The sequence below is a fragment of the Homarus americanus genome, unplaced genomic scaffold, assembly GCF_018991925.1.
Source record: "Homarus americanus isolate GMGI-L3 unplaced genomic scaffold, GMGI_Hamer_2.0 scaffold5773, whole genome shotgun sequence".
In the NCBI taxonomy this organism is placed as follows: domain Eukaryota; kingdom Metazoa; phylum Arthropoda; class Malacostraca; order Decapoda; family Nephropidae; genus Homarus; species Homarus americanus.
The window spans coordinates 192,359-213,676 of record NW_024717927.1 but is presented as its reverse complement, the minus strand read 5'-3'; the positions used below and the strand labels follow the sequence as shown (position 1 = coordinate 213,676).

The window sequence follows — 21,318 nt, the reverse complement described above, 5'->3', positions numbered from 1 at the left end:
TAATTTAATATAATTTATCCATGCAAACAATTTTGTGTTTTTAGACAGCTATGGTTTTATTTATTTATCGTTTCATCACCTATCAGCTTCGTATTTTTTTATTTAACTTGTATTTAATGTTATTCTCTCTATTTAGCCCCAGTGGAGGTGTAGGAGGTGAGTCTTTTCTCTTACCTACATACAACCTCTGTGATGGTAATGGCGAGCACGTTATGTAACACACACTGAGAGAAAATTTATCTTCAGCACCCAAAATACCCAAAGATATATCTCGAAATACTACAATTGGTTACTTGTTATGTCTATCCATTTATATTATTTAATTTTTAATGAGGAAAAAGTCAAAGAGAAAAAGAATTGAATAGACTACTGTTGCTAAGTTAACAGCTGATCAATGTAAACTTGGCTGCCACTATGAGATAACCTGTGGGTGAGTAAATCTTTTTTGGCTTCTATATCTTGTGTCTCCTTAACTATATATTGTCAGCATTTTACGTGATAGTTGATACAGTGGTCGGTAAGGTCGTGGGCAATATGTGTTGGTGTTAATCTTATTCTCAACACTTCCTATAAGGGACACTTGAATGGGTTCAGTGACCTACATACACCGTACTAGACAAATGGTAAATAATTCATATAATTAATACATTTGACAGTGATCAGGTAGAAATATGGCAGGTGTAGACATTGTAGGATGGTATTGTCGAGTAAATTGTATATTCCTTTAATGTTACAGTATAGCAACAAGGCTGGGAGTTGGAAGGTCTTAACCATTTTCAGAAATCAGAATCCCAGGAAGCAAGGTTAGGTTAGGTTAGAGATTGACCACAGTATAGTACAATATCTTATTATTTGGCTGCTAGTAGTATGGAGACTCTGTTTCAGTCATTTGTATTGTACCTTTAGCTGAACTCTGTTTACTATGTTTTAGACTTTTTTTTTTTATCTGTGTACACTAGAAGCTGAGTTGGTGTGTGTGTGTTTTAATATGTCACATATATTTGATGGTTACATGAATGTACTTGGCATAGTCTTTGTCTCAGGTTTGGTATTGTTTGGTAGGCATATAGAATGGGGGCAAAAGAAGCATCAAATGCAGTATGTCACTTGCATTAAGCTCATAGTGTGTTTAGAAAAATGTAGAATTATACAGTGCTACATTGTTAATGTCCATTACTGTTAGGAAATGTTGTATTTTCTTGTGTAGAACACCTCTAACCATATCGATTATTAAGTTTTTTATCATATTTTTACTTCATGAATAATTAGTATTAAAGTACACCATGATGCCTGGTTTGAACAACTCAAGTTTGATTAAACAAGTCCAAGTGTTGCTTTATGCTGGCACTTGACCTCAGGAATATTGGTCTTCTTTTGTTTTATGTCTCTTGAGTCAGACCTTCAGGGAAGTGGCTATTGGCCAAATGTCTGGGGTCCTGGGCTCCTTGGGTTTCAACTCAGAGACTATTTTTATTATACTTGAGTCACCCAATCCATGCTGGACTATAAAGAGGCATTTCAGGATCAATCTCTCATATGTGAAATCTCATGTATACTGGCCTTCCAGGGTAGACCAGCAATGTTGCGGATAGCTACCAGAGGAGTGCAGCTCTTTCGCTCCCCCCAGACATTTTCTACCCAATGGCAATACATATCCAAACACTGGGTATATACATCTTCAACATCAGGAACATCTGTACTGCCAGTGTTTAGAAAAGCATTACAGTACCAAGATAATGTAGCCCTGACTGATGAGCACGGAGAACACACTTATGGACACATTCATAAGTTAAGGTTGGACTGTGTGTTAATTCTCTTCTTCTTTCAATACCATCGCTTGAATTTTATTAATGTAAATAAAAAAGGAAAATCTGTGTCATGATTAATTTTATATAATTATGATAATTATTTTCCTGAATGAATTATCAAGTAGAGAATCAGTTTTTATGAGGATAAATAATAATATTAAGAATTACATAAGTTTTGTCTGATCCATCATCTTTTCTCTTTGGCAGTGGTCACTTGGCATGGCTGATGCAGAATGTACTTGGTGAAGACTCAGTGCAACAGCGTATTGCTTTTCTCTGTCCAAATGATGTTTCATATGTCATCACACAGTGGGCTACATGGATGGCTGGTCACATTGGTAGGTTGAACTTACATACAGTATACGTACGTACAATAATCTTCATTATCTTGTTAAACAATTTGAAGTTTTGTTTCAAAGTTTGTCTAAATTGAAGGTTCCTTGAGCAGTTAGAGTTTGTCGTAAATTGATTGCCAGTGCAAGAAAGTGGCCTCTGCTTATACTTCATGTGAGCCAAACCAGCAAGTAGAATTCTTCAGTGATTCCTCAAGAGTGCATGAAACTTGGAGATGTACAGTAACAGAGCTCTGAATATTAATAGTACTGTAAGGCCATTAACCTGCTCATTTTAGTATAAGTTAGTGTTAAAAGGACAAACATTTATTATGATAAGACTGATGCCTTCATTCAAAGTGAACATTAGAAGCATAAGTAAGTGGGTAATATGTTTGGGAGGACTCCATGTAAGGCTCCTCTCTAGGGTGGTGGCTGGGAGCTTCCTGAGGCAAGAGGATTGAACTTTGAAAAAAAAAGTCATTACTTTATATCTTCTCATTTCTAGGAATAGTTTTAATAGTAACGATACGCAGCACTTGCCTCCTGTCCATAGGCTCGCTGGCTCAAGGCATCTACAGTTCACCCAGTTTTGAATGGATACCTGTACCTCATTTCTCAGCTGGGGGTGTGAAGACAGTTGAGTGTAATGCTGGCCACACTGCCTACTTGTACAGATATACAAGTAAAAAGCACAAGTTTTATGTGTGCTGTATTCACACTGCCCCTAATAAGTTATAAGGCCTATGGGACACACTTTCAGGTAATACACAGTAATGATTAAGATATATAAACTCTTAACTCCTCAGCTGTGCCTCTCTGCCCTAAACATCCATCATCAGAACTGGAGTATTTTGTGCGAGACAGTGAGGCCTCCATCATTGTCACCACATCAGACTTAACAAATAAGATCAAACCCATTCTCTCTGGTCAACAGGTAAGATAGGAGGATCTTATTTCTGAGGATTTTGACATTAAACATATACTGTACATAATTATTAACCTCTTAGAAAGATGTTGAAATATGCTCTTGTTATTTTTTGTAAACATTGTTTTATTAATATCCTGTGTATCAGTGGCCTACCCAACCTTCTGTTCCACCAGGCCCAGGACAGAGTATCTATGGTGCATCTTTATACAATACAAATGATGCTATTACACCATTGTCCTATGATACAACAAAACTTGACCTCCCCTTTTTCTGGCTGCAAGTGATTTGATTTTAGTACAGCAGGGCAAACATTACAGTCAGTGCTGTTGTGTGTGGCATTGTCAGATTAATATTGTTTCCTACCTGATTTATAACCATCAAAATACTCCATCAAAGCAACTTAACTGCACTGTACAGTATTTTACACACATACTTTATTTGTGGCATACAGTACAGTACAGTACCTACATTTTGTGTTGGACAGAGGGAAGTAAATACTGGAATTAAAGTATTTGTTTTATTCATACAAAATATACATTACCAAAAATAATACAAATACTGCATTAAAATGTCAAAATGTTGGTACTCATACTATCTTATGCATCAATATGTGATTAAACTTTCAAGAAATACTTAATCACAGTGTTAGAAATATAAATTGACATCAATATATTTTCATTTCTGACACACTGGGATATATACAGTAAATTCTACACTGACTCTTGCTTAATACAGCATATATAATTTTCTTCTGACATACAGTACTGATTCCCACATGACCTTGTACCCCTGTACTAGCCCTCCTATAATCATCATTCCAGTGTCTGCCATCTGTGTTTGCACCTTCTCTGGGTGATGTTATGAGACGTGTGTGTGTGTGTGTGTGTGTGTGTGTGTGTGTGTGCGTGCGTGCGTGCGTGCGTGCGTGCGTGCGTGCGTGCGTGCGTGATAACTAAAGTTCTTTTCTTCAGGTGATAGTACTAGAAGATTTCTTTTTCAAACCATCAACCTCTGGTGAAGATCAAGATACTCCACTGGTAGATTTAGGCAGCTCCTCAGGTGATAATACTACTCGGTTGAAGTATGGCCGAGATAACGAATTTTACTCAGCCAGTGATGCCTTAATTATCTACACAAGTGGCACTACTGGTCGTCCCAAAGGTAACCCTGGAATTTTATCTCTGTAAATAGTTGTAAAGACGAGATTTTCATAAACAAAAATAACATGAGGGGGAATTAATGTTGAACGTAGTAAAAAGAATAATTGTGACTCCCAAGTAAAGATAATTAATAATAAATAAAGCAGTGTTGTATTATAGAAAGTAAGAAGATTAAGAGGAGGTCTGTGGAAGATGAAGATGTAGGGATAAGAAAAGAAAGGAAAGGAAGAGGATTGATGAGAGAGAGGATAAGAATGTATGATGTAAAGAATGAAAATTTATCAAAGAAATAAGTTTGATCACGTTTGGAATGTTTGCATGTATGTACAGTATGTTGGTGTCAGATTTAATGTTGTATATTTTGGTGTCAGATTTGGAATGTTTATGCGTATGTCGGTGTCAGATTTGAAACATTTGTGTGTATGATTGTGTCAGGTACAGTACGTTAAACAAAATTGAATTAGCGTTGTTAAATATAGATACCTTATACATTCAATCACAGAGCAATATTTCTATGCATGATTATCTCCTGTTGCTGAACGATGTCCTATAAAGTATACCTAATAACGAACACTAACGAGGAGGGGGGGGCTTGGTTTAGGAGCAGATGTGATGAAGGTTTAATATGTCTCTGCACAGGTGTGGTTCTGAGTCACAAGAATGTGTTATCCCAAATGAGTTGCCTTCGTCAAGCTTGGGGCTGGACCTCTGGAGATGCCATCCTCCACTGCCTCCCTCTCCACCACGTTCACGGCATTATTAACGCACTCCTTTGTCCTCTCTATGTTGGTGCCAGGTATGGTGTGTTGTGTTACTGTTGGTGTGTGTTGTTACTGTTGGTGTATGTTGTGTTACTGTTGGTGTGTTTGTGTTACTGTTTGTGTGTAAACCTTAGCTTATGCTGTAAATAGAAGCTTTTCATTACATTAGCTTGGGCAGTCATGTGTACTTTGAGATGGTAGATTTAATTTATAAGTCAAGCATATTATTCTATTTTGTGGTCAAGAGTTGTAATGTTACTTTACTAGAATATACAAATTACATGTGAGTAAATTGTTATTCTCTCTCTCACACACACACACACACACACACTAGGGGATTGGGGGAAGTTAATATTAGCTACACTTTAATATCACTTGGTTCCCCGTCACAGTTCTCAAAGGTTACGTTGCCCTTATACAGTAGTGACTGATGTCTTCCCTCTTATATTTTATTGTATTTCCTTCAGCTTTCTCCCCTGTGTGTGCTACCCTATCATCTCCACCCATCCTTCTTTCTGAGTGCTGACAAAAATAATATTATCTTTATTTCTCATCCATTTGTGTGTGAGGGACAGTGGTGTAAGACAAGTATAGAAAGTGATAAGAAAGAACCAGTAATTACGCACACGCTTGAAGTAAAGTTTTATGGCTGGATGACCGTCCTAAAGCCAACACAGTGTGGGAGCTTCTGGTAAGGCCGGATTGTAACTCCCTGGGGTAATCAGAGACTACCTGCCTACCCTAAGCTTGATATATCTTGATTAAGGAATTGACTTTATAGTGGCGGTAATAGTTGCTCGTACTTTACTGTATAAAATAAGGCATGGTAATACAAGTTGCATTTGGAGAATTCACATATTTTTTCAAGTTTTTTTTTTAAGTACAGTATCTTAGTTTGATACATGTAACAACTGATATTGAATTTAATTATTTAAAGTTCTTGTTTTTACTCAGCTGTTAGACTACCATTTTACACATCAGAAAAATGTCTTAATAAATTATGATCACATCAGTACATCATACTGGAGTTTTAGTACCATGGCATCATAACTATCCTGAACACTAGTTAGTCATTCCACAGAACTGATGAAAATATAAGTAGGATAAAATAGAGTGAGGGAAGTAGTGAATGGTGAGCACTGTAGTAAGATACATTGGTGCACAAGTTTCAGTGAGTGAAATGTGAGTCAGTATTAGTCTTAGTTCCATTTACAGTCTTCTGTACTGTAGTGAGAAAGAAGTTACAAGTGTTAGAAAAATGTATATATGTGGTGTTTTTATTACTTATGTGTTATACTTTCTCTGTATCTTATTTAGTGTTGTGTTATGTTATAAATGGGGAACCATTTGTTGTTTTTTATATAGACGGAACAGTATACAGTACAGTACGGTACTGCATATGCTTTAAATATTTTTTCTAATGTGGAAAATGTATCCACTTCATTTACTTAATAATTAGACTAATGTTTTATATTTTATGGCAGATTTTCTAAATACAGCTCCTCCCCGACTTACGACCTACTCGACTTACGACCTGCCTCAGTCGTACCAAAATTTGTCAAATTACGTATTTTCAAGCCCCAACGTCAGTACACAGACAAAATTTTCGTTTGTATTTACTTTAAAATGGCTGGGAAGCTTAAAAGTGAGAGTTTTGCGGTGCTGAGAAGAAAAAGAGACACCTATTTTAGATTTTCTATGTATTATTTAAGCATTTTCGACTTACGACCATTTCGACTTACGACCTGGATTTGAGTCCCTAACCCCGTCGTAAGTCTGGGAGGAGCTGTACTGTACAGTGCTGTTGAAAGGTTGACACATATAAAAGGAAGGTTTTAAAGTCCAGTGTGATTTTTCTCTTTCAGGAAAATTCTAATGTATAATTCTGGTGTGATTGTGGATGTTTTGTTATGTACCTTTTGTAAAGTTTGTAAATATATTTCAGGGTAGTGATGTTGCCACAGTTCTCGGCACCTGCTGTATGGAGTCAGCTGCTCTCGCTTGACACTCCCGTCCATTCACGTGTCAACCTCTTTATGGCAGTGCCAACGATGTATGTCAAACTAATTGAAGAACACAAGAATAAATTAATAAAAAATGCTCGAATGCAGGAATACGTAAAATCTGTCTGTACGCAAAATATAAGGTTAGTCTCTTAAGGTGGAGTTTATTTTCATGACTGTGTGAGAATCTTTGTTATTTTTAGTGTAAACAAAAATAAATCACCTATCTACGTATCTCACTACAGACAGACTTTATTTTAATGATATCCTTTTTATTAGACATTATTTGGGCCTTTACTGTGAATCTGCAGGTTTCTTCCACAAAACTGTACCCCATCTCTAATCAGTCCTCAAACATTCTCCATTAACATTGGTAGTACAGTACAGTACAGTACAGTACAGTACTTCTTTAGCATAATCTACTCATAAACTTCCCTAAAATGCCCCCTAACATTCTCCAATACACCGAGACTTCAACAGGTTATTTCATCGTGCCTCATGATGATGGTTTGTTCTTATTAGTTACTACTGTCCTTTGTCTCATTGGTGATCATTTATGGCAGACTTATGGTTAGTGGTTCAGCTGCCTTACCGGAGCCAATCTTTGAGCAGTGGCAGCAGATCACCGGGCACACTCTCCTGGAACGTTACGGCATGACTGAGATTGGCATGGCACTTTCTAATCCCTTGAAGGGTACTCGTAAACCAGGTATGACCTCTATCTACCTGTTATCTCAATTCCTCTTTTACTCCTTTTCTTTTGAGGGATGGATCAGAGGTACAGAAACCTTAAGAGGAAGAAGCACTGGTGGAGACATTCCTTATTTTACTCTTTTCATCTGTCCCCAGCTCATATCTTTCTTGCCCTTCAACCTTGTTTCACTCAGAGCCACGACATCCTATATCCTTTCCTTCATTACTACTTCACTCACTCCCTTCCTCAGCACTCTAACTGGTATAGTTATCTGTATTCTCAAATATTCTAACCAAATTTTTTTTTATCTATGATTTGAAGAAATGTCTTTGGTTTAACCAGTGCACATTATAATTAATTTCAAGTTAGATTATAGCCCTTTTTTTTAATAAGAAAATATTGTTGCCTCTTGCCATAGAATGCACTGTACCAGCTGCTCATACGGCTGTACAGAATATTAATAGGACCTTTCTCACACCTTGATGTTATTCTGCTAACACCCAATACTGCACAGTACAGAATAATATTAAACACTTATGGAAACTAATGGGATTGACTGTGTTTGTATTTTCCAGGATTTGTTGGGAGCCCACTTCCAGGTGTTGAAGTGTGTATTGCTAAATTTGTACCAGGCAATGACAAATATGAGGTGTTGTGTCATGGAAATAGCCAGGGAACTGAGGTTATGTCTGAAGGAGATACAGAGGTATATATTAATATGATAATACTGTATTGTTATTTTTTTAATTCATCATTTCACCACTTATCAGCTTACTAGCCGTTCAGGCGGTTGGTCTGTTCTGTTATTTTTTTATGAAGTTTATTGTCCAGTATCAGTACAGGAGGAAACTGAAGTCTGTACCTGGAGGAGACCTGTGATGTTTCGTAGTGAGGGTCACACTGGATTGATGGGGTAAACAATGTCGGTTCTTGCAGGTTTTCGTACTTCAGGCTGTGTCACGGTGCTTCATTAGGTTTTAAATTTTGAATGCACAATTGAAAATGTTTGTAACTTCTTGTTTCCAATATGTAAAGTTGCAAACAGAAGTTCATTCCCTCCCAGACTGAAGCAGCATCAGGAGATAAAATAGCACACTTGCACCAGACGTCAGTCAAGGCAAGTTAGTCCAAAGACTCATATCTGTCACTCAATCTTACCACAGGGGGACCAAGTTTTGTAGGTGACTGTACATAGTTAAATTTTAAGTAAAGCGACCATTGTAGACATATCCGGTATTAGTATATGTCTAATATAGGTTCAGATATTGACCAACTTATCTTGCAGTCTGGAGAGTTATTAGTACGTGGACCAAATGTTTTCAAGGAATACTGGAAGAATTCTCAGGCAACGTTGAAGGAGTTTACTCAGGACGGTTGGTTTAAAACAGGTAAGAACAGGTGCTTGTCTGTCATTTAATAATGCCTAAGCTGTAGGGGAAAATATAGATCATTCTGACTGACATAGCCTTTCTCTGCATCCACTCTTATTTATTTATTCATTAGTTCCAGCAGAGGACAACTACCATTATTTCTTTGATTGATGAACTGGTTTTGTTGTCAACACAAATGTGTAAAAAAAATGAGAACTCCAATTTTTTTTTTAAATTTTGCATGTGACCATGTGCTCCAAGTTTGATAAATATCACACATGGTGTACAGTATTACCTCTCTATACCAAAATAATTGGTGACCAGACAGCTTGGCATAGGCAGGTTTTTGGTATAAAATTATTAAAACAAATTCATCCAATACCAAACTTTATTCAGAAAACATGAAAAAGTTCTGTATTTTTAGTTCAGATAAAAAGTCACAATATGGGATTTTTGTATTATATAAAGTATAGTTTATTAACACAAGACAGAAACATCATACAGTATCTGTATGATTTTATCTTGTGTGAGTTAAGGTAAATAGTTTTATGTTAATTTCTATATATCTGAGATAGGGAATGAGTCCCAGTCTGACCTAAGCTTAAATATAAAAAACAATGGACAAATAAAGTTAATGGAATTCTTCAAGAATGCATCGCCATTGTTGTTTGTTTTGATTTCAGTCAATCAGAACAAGTGCGTAACTCAAAACACGGTACATCACCAGTCCGCTGTGTCCTGTGAGATGGCTTCACATGTTGCCATTGTTACATTGTTACTCTAATGTGATTTAGAAATAAGAAAATATCACATGTTGCCATTGTTACATTGTTACTCTAATGTGATTTAGAAATAAGAATATATCATATAAGACTATAAAAAATAAAGAACATTGTATTTATTCTCTGTGGGAATGAAAACTAAGATTTCCCTTACATAAGAAGGTAAAGTAAAGTCATTATTATTATAGTACTACCAGTATAATATTTTAATACAGTACTTACAATATTTGAAGAAGAGTTTAGTAGAAGGTTCGGTATATATAAGTAATATTGTACAATATTTGAGAAACTTGAAAAATTTATATTCAAGTTGTTAATATTAACATTATTTACTCCTGTTAAACATTATAGGTGACACAGCACAGTACACTGATGGAGCATACAAGATTCTTGGACGTACTAGTGTTGACATAATAAAGAGCGGAGGTTTTAAGATTTCTGCTCTTGATGTAGAGCGTCACCTTCTGGCCCACCCTAATATTGTGGATGTTGCTGTTGTAGGCATCCCAGACATCACCTGGGGCCAAAAAGTAAGACCTTTGTTATTCTTCTCAACAAGAAAAATTATTGTAGGCATTTTAGAAGATGGATTGTACTGAGGCACTCAGGAGGAACAGGAACATATGTCAAAATAGTTTTGGGATAATTGCAGTTTAAGATTTAATGACATTTCCTTAAACTAGACTAAATTTTCTATCATTTGACACCAGTTTGATCATAATTGTGTAATGTGTTACGGAAATACATGGAAATTAGGTTATGCCGACTTTAACCGTAATTACTGTACGTATCTCTAAAAAATTATTTGGGCGTTTTTGTAACTATTCCCCCGAGCGCCTGATATATACAGCTAGACCCCGACTTACGACCGTCAGGACTTACAACCGCCGCAGTTGTGACAATTTTTTTTTTTTTTTTCCAAAATGACACACGCATTTTCTATACCGAAACGTTTCCAGTTAATGTAGTCTCCATGTATAATTAGAAAATTATGGGGGCCCCATGTGCATTCAGCTGACTACATTAAAGGTAAGTGCTCAGTCACACTGTATCCATTCCTCATTATTTATTACTTTCACTGTACTGTATTTCATTGTAGATTGTTTTTTTGTTTTTTTTTTATCTATGTCGGACTTACGACCATTCGGACTTACGACCTGGATTTGGGTCCCTAACTTCGTAAGTCGGGGTCTAGCTGTACTGTACTGTTTATCATTCAACCATATCAAACATAAATGTATTGTATCTCTGATGTAGATGTCTTAAAAAATCATTGTTTCTTTTCTTCATTTTTATTTACAATTTTTTTGGTTTTGCAAGTTTTTCCCACCTTGCCTCAATGTGACCTGAATCTAATGCAACACAGACCCTCTTCCTCATTAACTTCATCTTTAACTGCTTTATTAGATGTGATTTGCTCTGGTTTTCTCATTCTAAACCAAGGCCCTAAGATATTCTTCCTTGTTGCTTCACCACACTCACTCTAGTGTATTATTATTATAATTATATAAGTGATATCTCCATAAGCTGGAATAATTGATGCAGAGCATTTAAAAAATGAGGGATTTCCGGGTAACTAGACGCCTCTCAAACCCGGGAAAAAATCCCCCGTCCTTGGAATTTTTCCGGGTAACAGGAAATTTTTCTCTGGATTTCCGGAAAATGAGCCCGATTTTCATCTATCAAACCTGGGAAAATAATTCCCCCATCCTCGGATTTTTCCGGGTACCGGGAAAATGTCCTTGGAATTTTCCATTAAATGCCCCCCTCGAAAAATCTTTCCCAAAGCCATAATATTCCGGAAAATTCTGAGGAGAATTTTATTTCTGGTTATCGGAGAGTTCTGGTCAAGACTGATTCCGGCTAATGGAGATATTGCCGTATATATACCGTACTGTATTGTCTATCTTCATAACAGGTAGCAGCTGTAGTTGAAGTGTCCGGTGATGAAAATTTAGACCCGTTGGAGTTGAGAAAGTGGGGACAAGAACGAATGCCTCACTACCAAGTTCCATCTGTAATAGTTAGTGTAACAAATCCTCTACCACGAAACAACATGGGAAAAGTTAACAAGAAGAACATTTTGAAAGAATTTTTCCCAGAAACAGCGAGTGTACCATAGGGATACTGTACAGTATATAAGGGTAACAAGTGCAATTATCTAGCAACAGAAAATATTGGATGTAGCTGCTCTTGACGTCATAATGTTCTTTATTGACAGAAATGTGAACGGTGCTTTAAATTTAGCATTTGTGTTTTATAATTATTTAATTACCGGTAATTTTAATCAACGACCAAATTTGCCAGAATTTACATTTTCTTCAAATTTTGATGCCTGTGTTTATAGTGGTTTCCTTGTACTGCACTTGACATTATAAAAGCAATCTCCAGGAACACCTGACATGTTAAGTACAAAAGACTGGCAGAGTCTACATGATTCTATGGCTGACCTACAGAATGACTGGTAAAGCACCAGAGTATAACCTTATGGTATCATAGAAATGCCTCTCATGTTGGCTTTTAAATCTACAAAAAGGAACTGAAAATGAAGAAAAAATTAATCATTACAAGAGAAGAAAATATGTTTGTCTGATAAATTAATAAGAATATAAAGAAGATTCATTGATTTGAGTTGAACACAATTTGTAGTGCAATAGGAAGAAAATAAATACTATATATATACAGTAGTACAGTATATACACACAAGGTGATTCTCAATTACATGCAGTAAATTGCTTGGTGTATTCCTGGGACAGTTCTAAAGTACAATGTCGATATCGATATAACAAAATGTCGGAATCTGCGTAGTTTGGTCACTACTGCTCTTGAAAGAGGTTGAGGTAATGAGGACAGAGTGAGACAGCTGTAGGTGGTTGTGTCATTTTATCAACATGACTCTACAGTGTTATACAGTTGCATTATTACAGTAACTGTTCAAAATTTACTGTAATAATGCAACTGTATCACATTGTGCTTTAGAACTGTCCCAAGAATACACCCGGCAATTTACTGCCTGTATTTGAGAATCACCTTGTGTATACAGTTATCCATAATATTGGAATGGATTAGCTTCCTTGAAAACCATTTGGATCAAATTTTCAGATAGCAAATGACAGAACAAATGGGAAAAATAAGGTCCAGTTCCCCAATGACAAGAAAACCCGAATATTATACAGGTACCAAAAAAATATGAACTCAATGATTGAACAGCAAAAACCTACCTAAGTACTGTAGTACAGGTACTGTAATTTTGTACCTAACTACTGTATGGTAATTATTAAACTAAATATAATACTTATGCAGTAAACTATATAGGAATTTATGCTGCATATAGATACATAGATAAGAAACATAAATTCAGCTGTACTATAAATGTGCTGTGGAGTTGATGGGAGATGGATCATGAGGAGTCAACATTATGTACGGTATATAAATTAGATATATTTTAGTGAGAATGATAAAAGGGAAACACAGAAACAGTAAATGAATGGTGCTGGTTTTAGAATTACTTTTTACAGATTATATACATATGTACAGTACTGTATACACAGTATGTGTACACATATCATACGTGCTACTTATGTACAGTAAGTCCTCGCTTAACGTCGTGGTTCCGTTCCTGAAAACCGCAACGTTAACGGAAACAACGTCAACGAAATCAATTTTCCCCATAAGAAATAAATAAAATACGGGAGTTACGTTCCCCAGCCTCCCTTTGTCCCATAAAATACATTACATATACAGAAATTCAATGGAACCTTTATAGAAAATAATATATATTATACATCCAAAAAGATAAATAAACTAAATCATTTTGTATTGTACTCACTGATGGCGGAGGTGTGGTGGGTAGTGGAGAGGAGGAGGGTGACTGCTCCTCCTCCTGACACTAGTGAGAAGGCGTGCTCCATGTAAAGTAGTCCGTGACAGCGTTATACTGAATCGGCGGGACGTTGTCCAAATCATGGGTATCTAAAGAGTAGCGCCGTTATAATGAAACAACTTTATCGGGGGCAACGTTAACGAGGATTTACTGTATATACAACAACTTCACTGTACAGCGCAGTGTAGTGTTTTAAAACAGTAATTTACTGTACTTTTTAAAATTAAATACTGAAGTTAAAATTTTTATTATGATCTGATGTTTTAATTTGTTAACTATGGTACAGTCTTCATTATGTCATTTTTATGGCCGCCAGTTAATATGACAAATGATATGCTAGATTCCTTGTTTACAACACCCCTAGCATAGCCTAGCCTCTCCAGGCAGTTACTGTACAATATCTGTATTCTAGAGGTATGGATGCTGCCTTGTCAGATAAGCTACTTCCCAGATGGTTATTTTAAAAGCCAGAGAACTGTACAATACAGTGACCCCTCGTTTAACGAACACCTCGGTTAACGTAATTTCGATTAACGAACTGCCTTCCATAAGGATCTTCAATTCGTTTAACGAAAAAAATTTCGCTTAACGAACTTCTTACGAACCGACCTCAACATGTTTTCGCTTGCACTGACCGGGCAACCAGCTTTAGTATCAGTCCGCCAATACATTAATCGGTTCTAGGGCTTAAATTCCTTACTATTTTTGTAAATATCAAGAAGTTTATACTATTCAATTATTTTAAAAGTTTAATATTCAATTTTTTAGTCATTTTAACAATTATTGAACAAAATTGAAGGTAAAGTGACTAGTTTAATGCGCGGCATCCAGCCTCTTAACACAGCAAACAGGCGTCAGTCTCTCTCTGTTTTCACTGGAGGTAACATCTTGCTTGAGACTCTCTTCAACTAAACGCTTTTTTTCTGTGTTTCCAAGCAAATTATTGGTCATTTTGAAAATTATTTTACATATTGACAATATATAGTGCAGTGCAGTGTTATTTTAAAGAAAATATTCTTTATTTACAGCTAGTTTAACTTTGAAAAATACGTGTTGCCATTGTTTGAATCCAGCATGGGGCCTAAGAGATCAAGAAAAGTGATTTCAATCCAAATGAAGCAGGAAATAATAAAAAAACACGAACAAGGTATTAAATCAAATGCGCTATGCAAAGAATATGGCATGTCGGCATCAACTGTGTCGACAATTCTTGCACAAAAAGACAAATTTAAGGAAGTGAACGTGAGAGACAAATCTACAAGAGTGTTTAAAAGTAGATCCCTAATCGTAGAAACTGAGAGGTTACTTATCATCTGGATTAGGGAAAAACAGATGAAAGGTGATTCAGTTTCTGGTGATTTCATTTGTGAAAGAGCCAGGGAGATTTATGAACATTTAAAGACAGATCAACCTAGTTCTTCAGGAACAGAATTTGAAGATTTTCGGGCTAGCAAAGGCTGGTTCGAAAAATTTAAGAAAAGAAGTGACATTTTAAGTGTTGTTAGGCATGGTGAAGCTGCTAGTGCTGATAAAGAAGGGGCAGCAAAGTTTTTAATTGAATTTAAAAAACTGATGGAAGAAGAAAATTATCTTCCACAGCAAGTGTTCAATGTTGACGAAACTGGGCTGTTCTGGAAAAAGATGCCCAAAAGAACATTCATCACCAAGGATGAAGCCTCTTTACCTGGGCATAAACCCATGAAAGACCGTCTCACTCTATTGCTTGGTGCCAATGCTTCAGGGGATTTCCGACTGAAGCCTATGCTTGTCTACCACTCTGAAAACCCCAGGGTGTTCAAGCAACAGAAAGTGGTAAGAACAATGCTTGGAGTTTATTGGAAGTCCAACCGTAAGGCATGGGTGACAAGACAGTTCTTTAATGAATGGGCTGTTGATGTGTTTTGCCCCTCTGTCAAGAGCTACCTAACCACCAATAAACTTCCTTTAAAGGCTCTTCTCCTCATGGATAATGCTCCTGGTCATGACCCTGACCTTGCCAGAAATTTGGAGTATAAATTTGACTTTGTGAAAGTGTTGTTTTTGCCTCCAAACACTACATCACTCATACAGCCAATGGACCAGAATGTGATCAGCAACTTCAAGAAGTTGTACATGAAGAAAATGTTTAGGAGGTGTCATCAGGCAACTTCCATTGATCCTGAACTAACACTGAAACAGTTCTGGAAGACACAATTCAACGTCCTGGAGGCTGTAAAATTGATTGTGTCATCATGGCAAGAAGTCTCCAATAGAACCCTCAATTCTTCATGGAAAGCACTGTGGCCATCAGTAGTCCATGATTTTGAGGGATTTGAGGATGACACAGAGTTGGACCAGGAGATTGTGTCCATTGGTCAGTCATTGGGTCTTGAAGTGGAGGAGAAGGATGTGGAAGAGCTTGTGATGTCTCATGAGGAGGAACTTACTCCTAATGACTTGAAGGAACTGGATGAGATGTTACGGGTAGAGGCTGACAGTGGTGAGGAGGAAATTGAAAGTGATGACCATATGTCAGCTAAACAGTTGAAAGATGTGATTTACCACTGGGAGAAGTTCAGGGAACTGGCTTCAAAGCACCCAGAAGTGGAAAAAACTGAACTAACTTTGTGTCATGTTGAGGACTCAGTGGTCTCCTTCTTTAAACATAAGTTAATGGTGAGGAGGACAGATGCCCCACAGACCACAATTGACACTTTCTTCAGTAAAAGGCAGAGGGAACAAGATGCTAGCCCTCAGCCTTCCACTTCAAGAAAGAGAGAGGATGTTCATGGTGGAGAATCTGTCAGTCCAGAGGTTCCTGACATTTTCATGGAAGGTGACTCACCTTCCAAGAAGCAGTAAAATGCTTCTCCTCCACCTCCACTTCCTTCTCTTCTCCCTTCTCCTCCTGCACCTCCCACTTCAAATGCACATCATCACCATCATCCAGGAGCCTTCTACATACACACCTCAAAGTAAGTAAATTTTTCCGCCATTTTTGTTGAAGTTAGGAAATTTTCGGTGAGCTGGAACCAATTACCCAAAAACCCATTGAAACAATGGTTTCGGTTAACGAACGTTTCGGTTAACGAACGACCTTCTGGAACGGATTGAGTTCGTTAACCGAGGGAAATACTGTACACAAGTATTAAACCTGAAACTGGTTCTCTCCAAATTTTTTAAAAATTAATTTCTCATTTTAAAGCTTCAGACTTTCCTTGCCTCTGACCTACTGTTCTTTATCGTGTTTCTTGTGGTTTTTCCAAGAATAATTATTTCTTCACTTTGTTTATCATGTGTTGGCTTTGCCATGCAAGTGTTTGTTTTTAACTCATGATCCGAGTGGTTGTCTGATGTCATGTTAGATGTGCCACGGGGCCACTGGCTTTTGAAGCAACCATTAGATTGTGGCTGGAGCTTGTGCCATAAACCATGGTTAGATATGATGAGTAGCTGCTTTATAGTAATTTATATTGGATGTGGCAGAAGAATGTCCCTATTTCTATAATGCCAATTTCTCTGTAGAGAAGACAGACCCAGCCAAGGTGGAGGAATATTGCCAGTCACTTTGTCTCTTCTCCAGAGTCCTAAAATAGGATTTCATATTTCAGTCCTTCATTCTTTAATAACTTGTTGCTCAATGAAAACTTTCAGTATTTATTCTTGGTGGCAGGAGATTATTACTTGCATAGTTTGTACAATTAAATGACTAAATAATACCATCAGTGTCAGCTTCTCATTTTTTAGTGGCCAGTACAGTACAGTGCAGTGCAGTGTAGTACAGTATCCAGTACAGTGTAGTACAGTACAGTACTGTACAGTACAGTACAGTACAGTACAGTTCAGTGCAGTATAGTACAGTACAGTACAGTACAGTGCTGTATAGTACAGTACAGTGCAATACAGTACACTACACTACAGTTCAGTTCAGCGCAGTACAGTTCAGTGAGAGTTGTGAACTCTTGGAACAATCTACCAGAAAGTGTTGTGACGTCACCGAGTGTGAGCTCTTTGAATACAAGACTTGACCAACATTGGAGCAGGTTCAGGTACAGTCAGCCAAAGATGCACCGACCCCACCCTGGGTCTCGTGCTCGCAATTTTACCTGGCAATACTTGGTAAAGGAAGGCTGTATGTAAAGGTGATTGTGATTGGTGGATTTGTTTTTTGCTATATCACTGTCAGGATAATTACTAAAGAAACCAAAGGTAAAATTTTTATAATAATAAATGATTCATTGTTATTTAAGGTCATGAGAAGTTTCCAAATGAAGAAAATTATATTAATGAATTGGTAACTCAACTACAACCACAGCTGCCACAAAATATTCACATCAAATTTTCCTCATAATTTAAACAAATATACACGTAAAAGAGTACATGCACCGCGTAAAGTGAGCATTCTGGGTCTGGCAGGGTACCGCGTAAATCAGGGTAATACTGTACTGTGTTGGGAGATTTGAATCATTAAGTGTATTTGATTAGCTTCCCAAGTTTTAAATTAACTAAGAACACACACACACACACACACACACACACACACTTCACATAATAGTTCTGGTGTGTTCAAGTACTGTACACATATTATAAGTCTTTAATAGCAGCCCACTTCTGCACCCGACTTGTGAAACTTATTTTTCCCCAAAATAATTCATGTATTTGTAGTCCTTTGATGAAGTTCAGCAGACAGATGTGCTTTGAAAGTTGTGTTGCCTGAATGATCATCACAGTAACTGATGGTAAACTGAAACACTTATCTTTTATTACTCACGAACAAGACTCAGGAGTAAGAACAGTACTGTACAGTATTCCAGCCTCCACAATCTGAGCAGCTAATTATCAGGTACTGTACAGTACAAAAATATATCTAGATTTTCCTTTATGGAATTTATAAACATATTTATGTTCAAAATCATTCCTAGAACACAGAACTTCCACATAGATTGATTAGGGAAGTGCATTGAAAATAAAAATTTTATATATGAAATATTTGTGGTTATTACAATAAATTTTACTTGTGAAATTATTCAGCGGTTGTATTCATTATCACACCCATGTATACAATAATAATATTTTCTTTAAAACACCAAAGACAATAATATCTGTCTATATGGCCAACAGTAGTGAAGAACATTACATTTTTACAATGCCAGAAAACCCATATAGTATACTTTGTGTTGTCCTGCGCAGCCGAAGATGGTACGTACTGTACATTGTTCCATATTCAACGTTTCTTTGCCTAGAGGAGGGAAACTCCATAGTGCACTGTAAAGTATTTAGTTCAAGCAAAATCTCATTCAGGGTTACTGGAAAGTTGGTCAGTTGTCTCCTACGAAAAAGAGAAATGATGAAAGAAGAGCAGAAGGATCAACAGGTGTAGAGGATTGAACTAAAATGAAGACACAGGATGAACAGATGAAAATAATATATGGATTGTAATGGAAAGAAGAGAAGAAGGATGATCAATAGAAGTAAAATAACAAACACAAGAAGGTGCCAGCACTTCGGTACCTCACTTACCCTGAGAGATTAGAGCGCCTACCATTGCCTAGCTTATACTACAGACGGGCAAGGGGGGGGGGGGACCTAATTGAGGTGTATAAGCATCTCAGGGGGCACAACTCAGCCGAGTGCCCTTACTTGGAGCTGGCGGACGCTCGCCCCACAAGGGGTCACAGCTCAAGGTTGAAGAAGCCATAAGTCCAGGAAACTGTGAAGGATAACTTTTTCAGAGTAAGAGTTGTGAATTCTTGGAACAATCTGCCAGAGAGTGTTGTGGCGGCACCGAGTGTGAGCTCTATCAAGACCAGACTTGACCAACACTGGAGCAGGTTCAGGTACATTCAGGAGCCGGTGCATGCCCAGTACTTGCCAACAGTGTGTGACAGAGACGTGACCGATCGCCCAAGCTGCAAACGAGCCGATCAGTGGTGAAGAGGATAAAGGTAAAAGTATATGAACAAGGATAAAAAAGAAGACAGAACAAAGGATGATCAGAAGAGATGAAGGGTGAACAAATAAGCGAGGGATGAACAGAAGAGAGAAATAAGGCAGGAGAATGATAAACTGGTCAGATCATACTGATAATAAAGGGTTTTAGGAGTAATTAGCTAAAGCAATAAAGGTAAACAAAATAACCTAGACAGGATTAATTAAAGAAAAGGAGGCATACATTTTGTTATTTTGACGTTATAATGTTATTGCTGTTCAACTATTAAACCAAATTTTATTCGTATTGTATAATGTGTGTGAGCTGGGTATTCAAGGTGTTTTTTTTTTGTTTTTTTTTTTACTGCATAATGTGTAGGCTACAATGTATACATACTGTATGTTTCACATTCGGTATCCTGTGGAACACATTCTTTTTATGGTAATTTTTCTCATCTTATTTCCATTAGCCAAAGAAATTTTAATCTAGTAAATTTCTAAGATATTTGTGTAAAAGCACAAATCCGTAAAGTAATTTTGCAGCCCAGTTGGGTACGGCTAGAGCACTGTGTTACATGACTCGCCTTCTCTGCCATACCTCATGCCAGACGTACGAGTTTAGGGTTCATTGAAAACATTCTGTTATTCAAGATCTCTGCTTATAATACTCTCTTCAGTATAACTATAATAATATTTATGATATGTTATCATAATGTACATGAAATATGCCTTAAATTTACTCATATATATTATATAACTTCCTAATGTTGCTTATGTAAGCAGGGGAGTGATGCCACATTGGGTATACTTGTCTTCCTTATTGCAATTCTTTCCTCAGGGAGTGTTTGCAATATTATGTGGTCAACCAACTTATAAAAGTTATTAAATTTAATGATTAATAGCTGTAGTAATGATTAAAAATACGTAAACAACTGGTAAATAATATATAAGAAAATAGGCTAACTGTGAACACAATTATAGAGGAATGAAGATCCTGCGGGGTGAACAAGTGACTATCGCAGTCTGCGTGTTGAGCAATCGAGGAAGGTGTAGACAGCTCGAGATTTGTTTTAGAAGACTACTGAACGCCTTTACGTGTACGTTTTCCTCACCGATAGTGGTCCCCAGTTTGCAAACAGACTAGTCTGATTCTGAGTCTTCTTGAGTAAGTGTATTTTGCGTGCCTTCGGTATTTTGAACTACCATGAGTGGAAATAACAAAGTGATTGAAAACCCATTATATGCGGGAATGAATCTAAAGGAATTATTGGAGAGTACTGATCTCTTCGAGTTCGCTTGGAAGGACCTGAAGGGAACAGAAGGTAAGATAAATGTATAACTTTAAAAATTATTCTTACTTAAAAGACGAATGTAATCATGGAATAATGTCAATCAAAACATTTGAGTGAATCATCGAAGTACGACTGTTCATATGATACAGTGAAAATAATTAAACATTACAAAGGAATTGGTGGTGTGCTTTGCGACGTGACGTTTATTATTAGGTTAATAGAAAAATTACAAATCAGTAAAATCTGAATAAATAAACGTAACAAAAACAAAGTCCTGATCAGTGCTTACTAGCCGTTTGGTCGGTCTATCCAGTGTAAGTACAGGGACCAGGAAGTGTGTGGTGTTTGGGAGGGTCACACTAGATAACACCCTTCTCACTTGTGTCCTGGCCGAG

The 21,318-nt window shown here is 36.9% G+C and overlaps 1 protein-coding gene and 1 long non-coding RNA gene across 2 annotated transcripts; one reads left to right on the top strand and one right to left on the bottom strand.

Annotated features, from left to right (window-relative positions):
• Nucleotides 1-185: 185 nt before the first annotated feature.
• LOC121859064 (malonate--CoA ligase ACSF3, mitochondrial-like) lies at nucleotides 186-13,618 on the top strand. The gene is made up of 12 exons (XM_042355726.1): nucleotides 186-430; nucleotides 1,568-1,794; nucleotides 2,016-2,146; nucleotides 2,950-3,077; nucleotides 4,043-4,232; nucleotides 4,871-5,027; nucleotides 6,938-7,138; nucleotides 7,559-7,704; nucleotides 8,265-8,395; nucleotides 8,975-9,077; nucleotides 10,193-10,371; nucleotides 11,760-13,618. Exons 2-12 carry the CDS (start codon nucleotides 1,580-1,582, stop codon nucleotides 11,961-11,963), a joined length of 1,785 nt encoding a protein of 594 aa, XP_042211660.1. The 5' UTR covers nucleotides 186-430; nucleotides 1,568-1,579; the 3' UTR covers nucleotides 11,964-13,618.
• Nucleotides 9,604-19,516, bottom strand: LOC121859065. The gene is made up of 2 exons (XR_006087603.1): nucleotides 19,344-19,516; nucleotides 9,604-10,358 (listed from the first exon to the last, which is right to left on the bottom strand). It is a non-coding gene; the product is annotated as an uncharacterized LOC121859065 (long non-coding RNA).
• Nucleotides 19,517-21,318: the final 1,802 nt, after the last annotated feature.

Bases quoted from the DNA above. Each gene is read 5' to 3' on its own strand.
- LOC121859064 (XM_042355726.1), top strand. From the start codon at position 1,580: ATGTTGCGGATAGCTACCAGAGGAGTGCAGCTCTTTCGCTCCCCCCAG. The intron at 7,139-7,558 runs GTTAGTCTCTTA...CATTTATGGCAG, and splicing joins GTCTGTACGCAAAATATAAG to ACTTATGGTTAGTGGTTCAG. The intron at 8,396-8,974 runs GTATATATTAAT...CTTATCTTGCAG, and splicing joins TGTCTGAAGGAGATACAGAG to TCTGGAGAGTTATTAGTACG.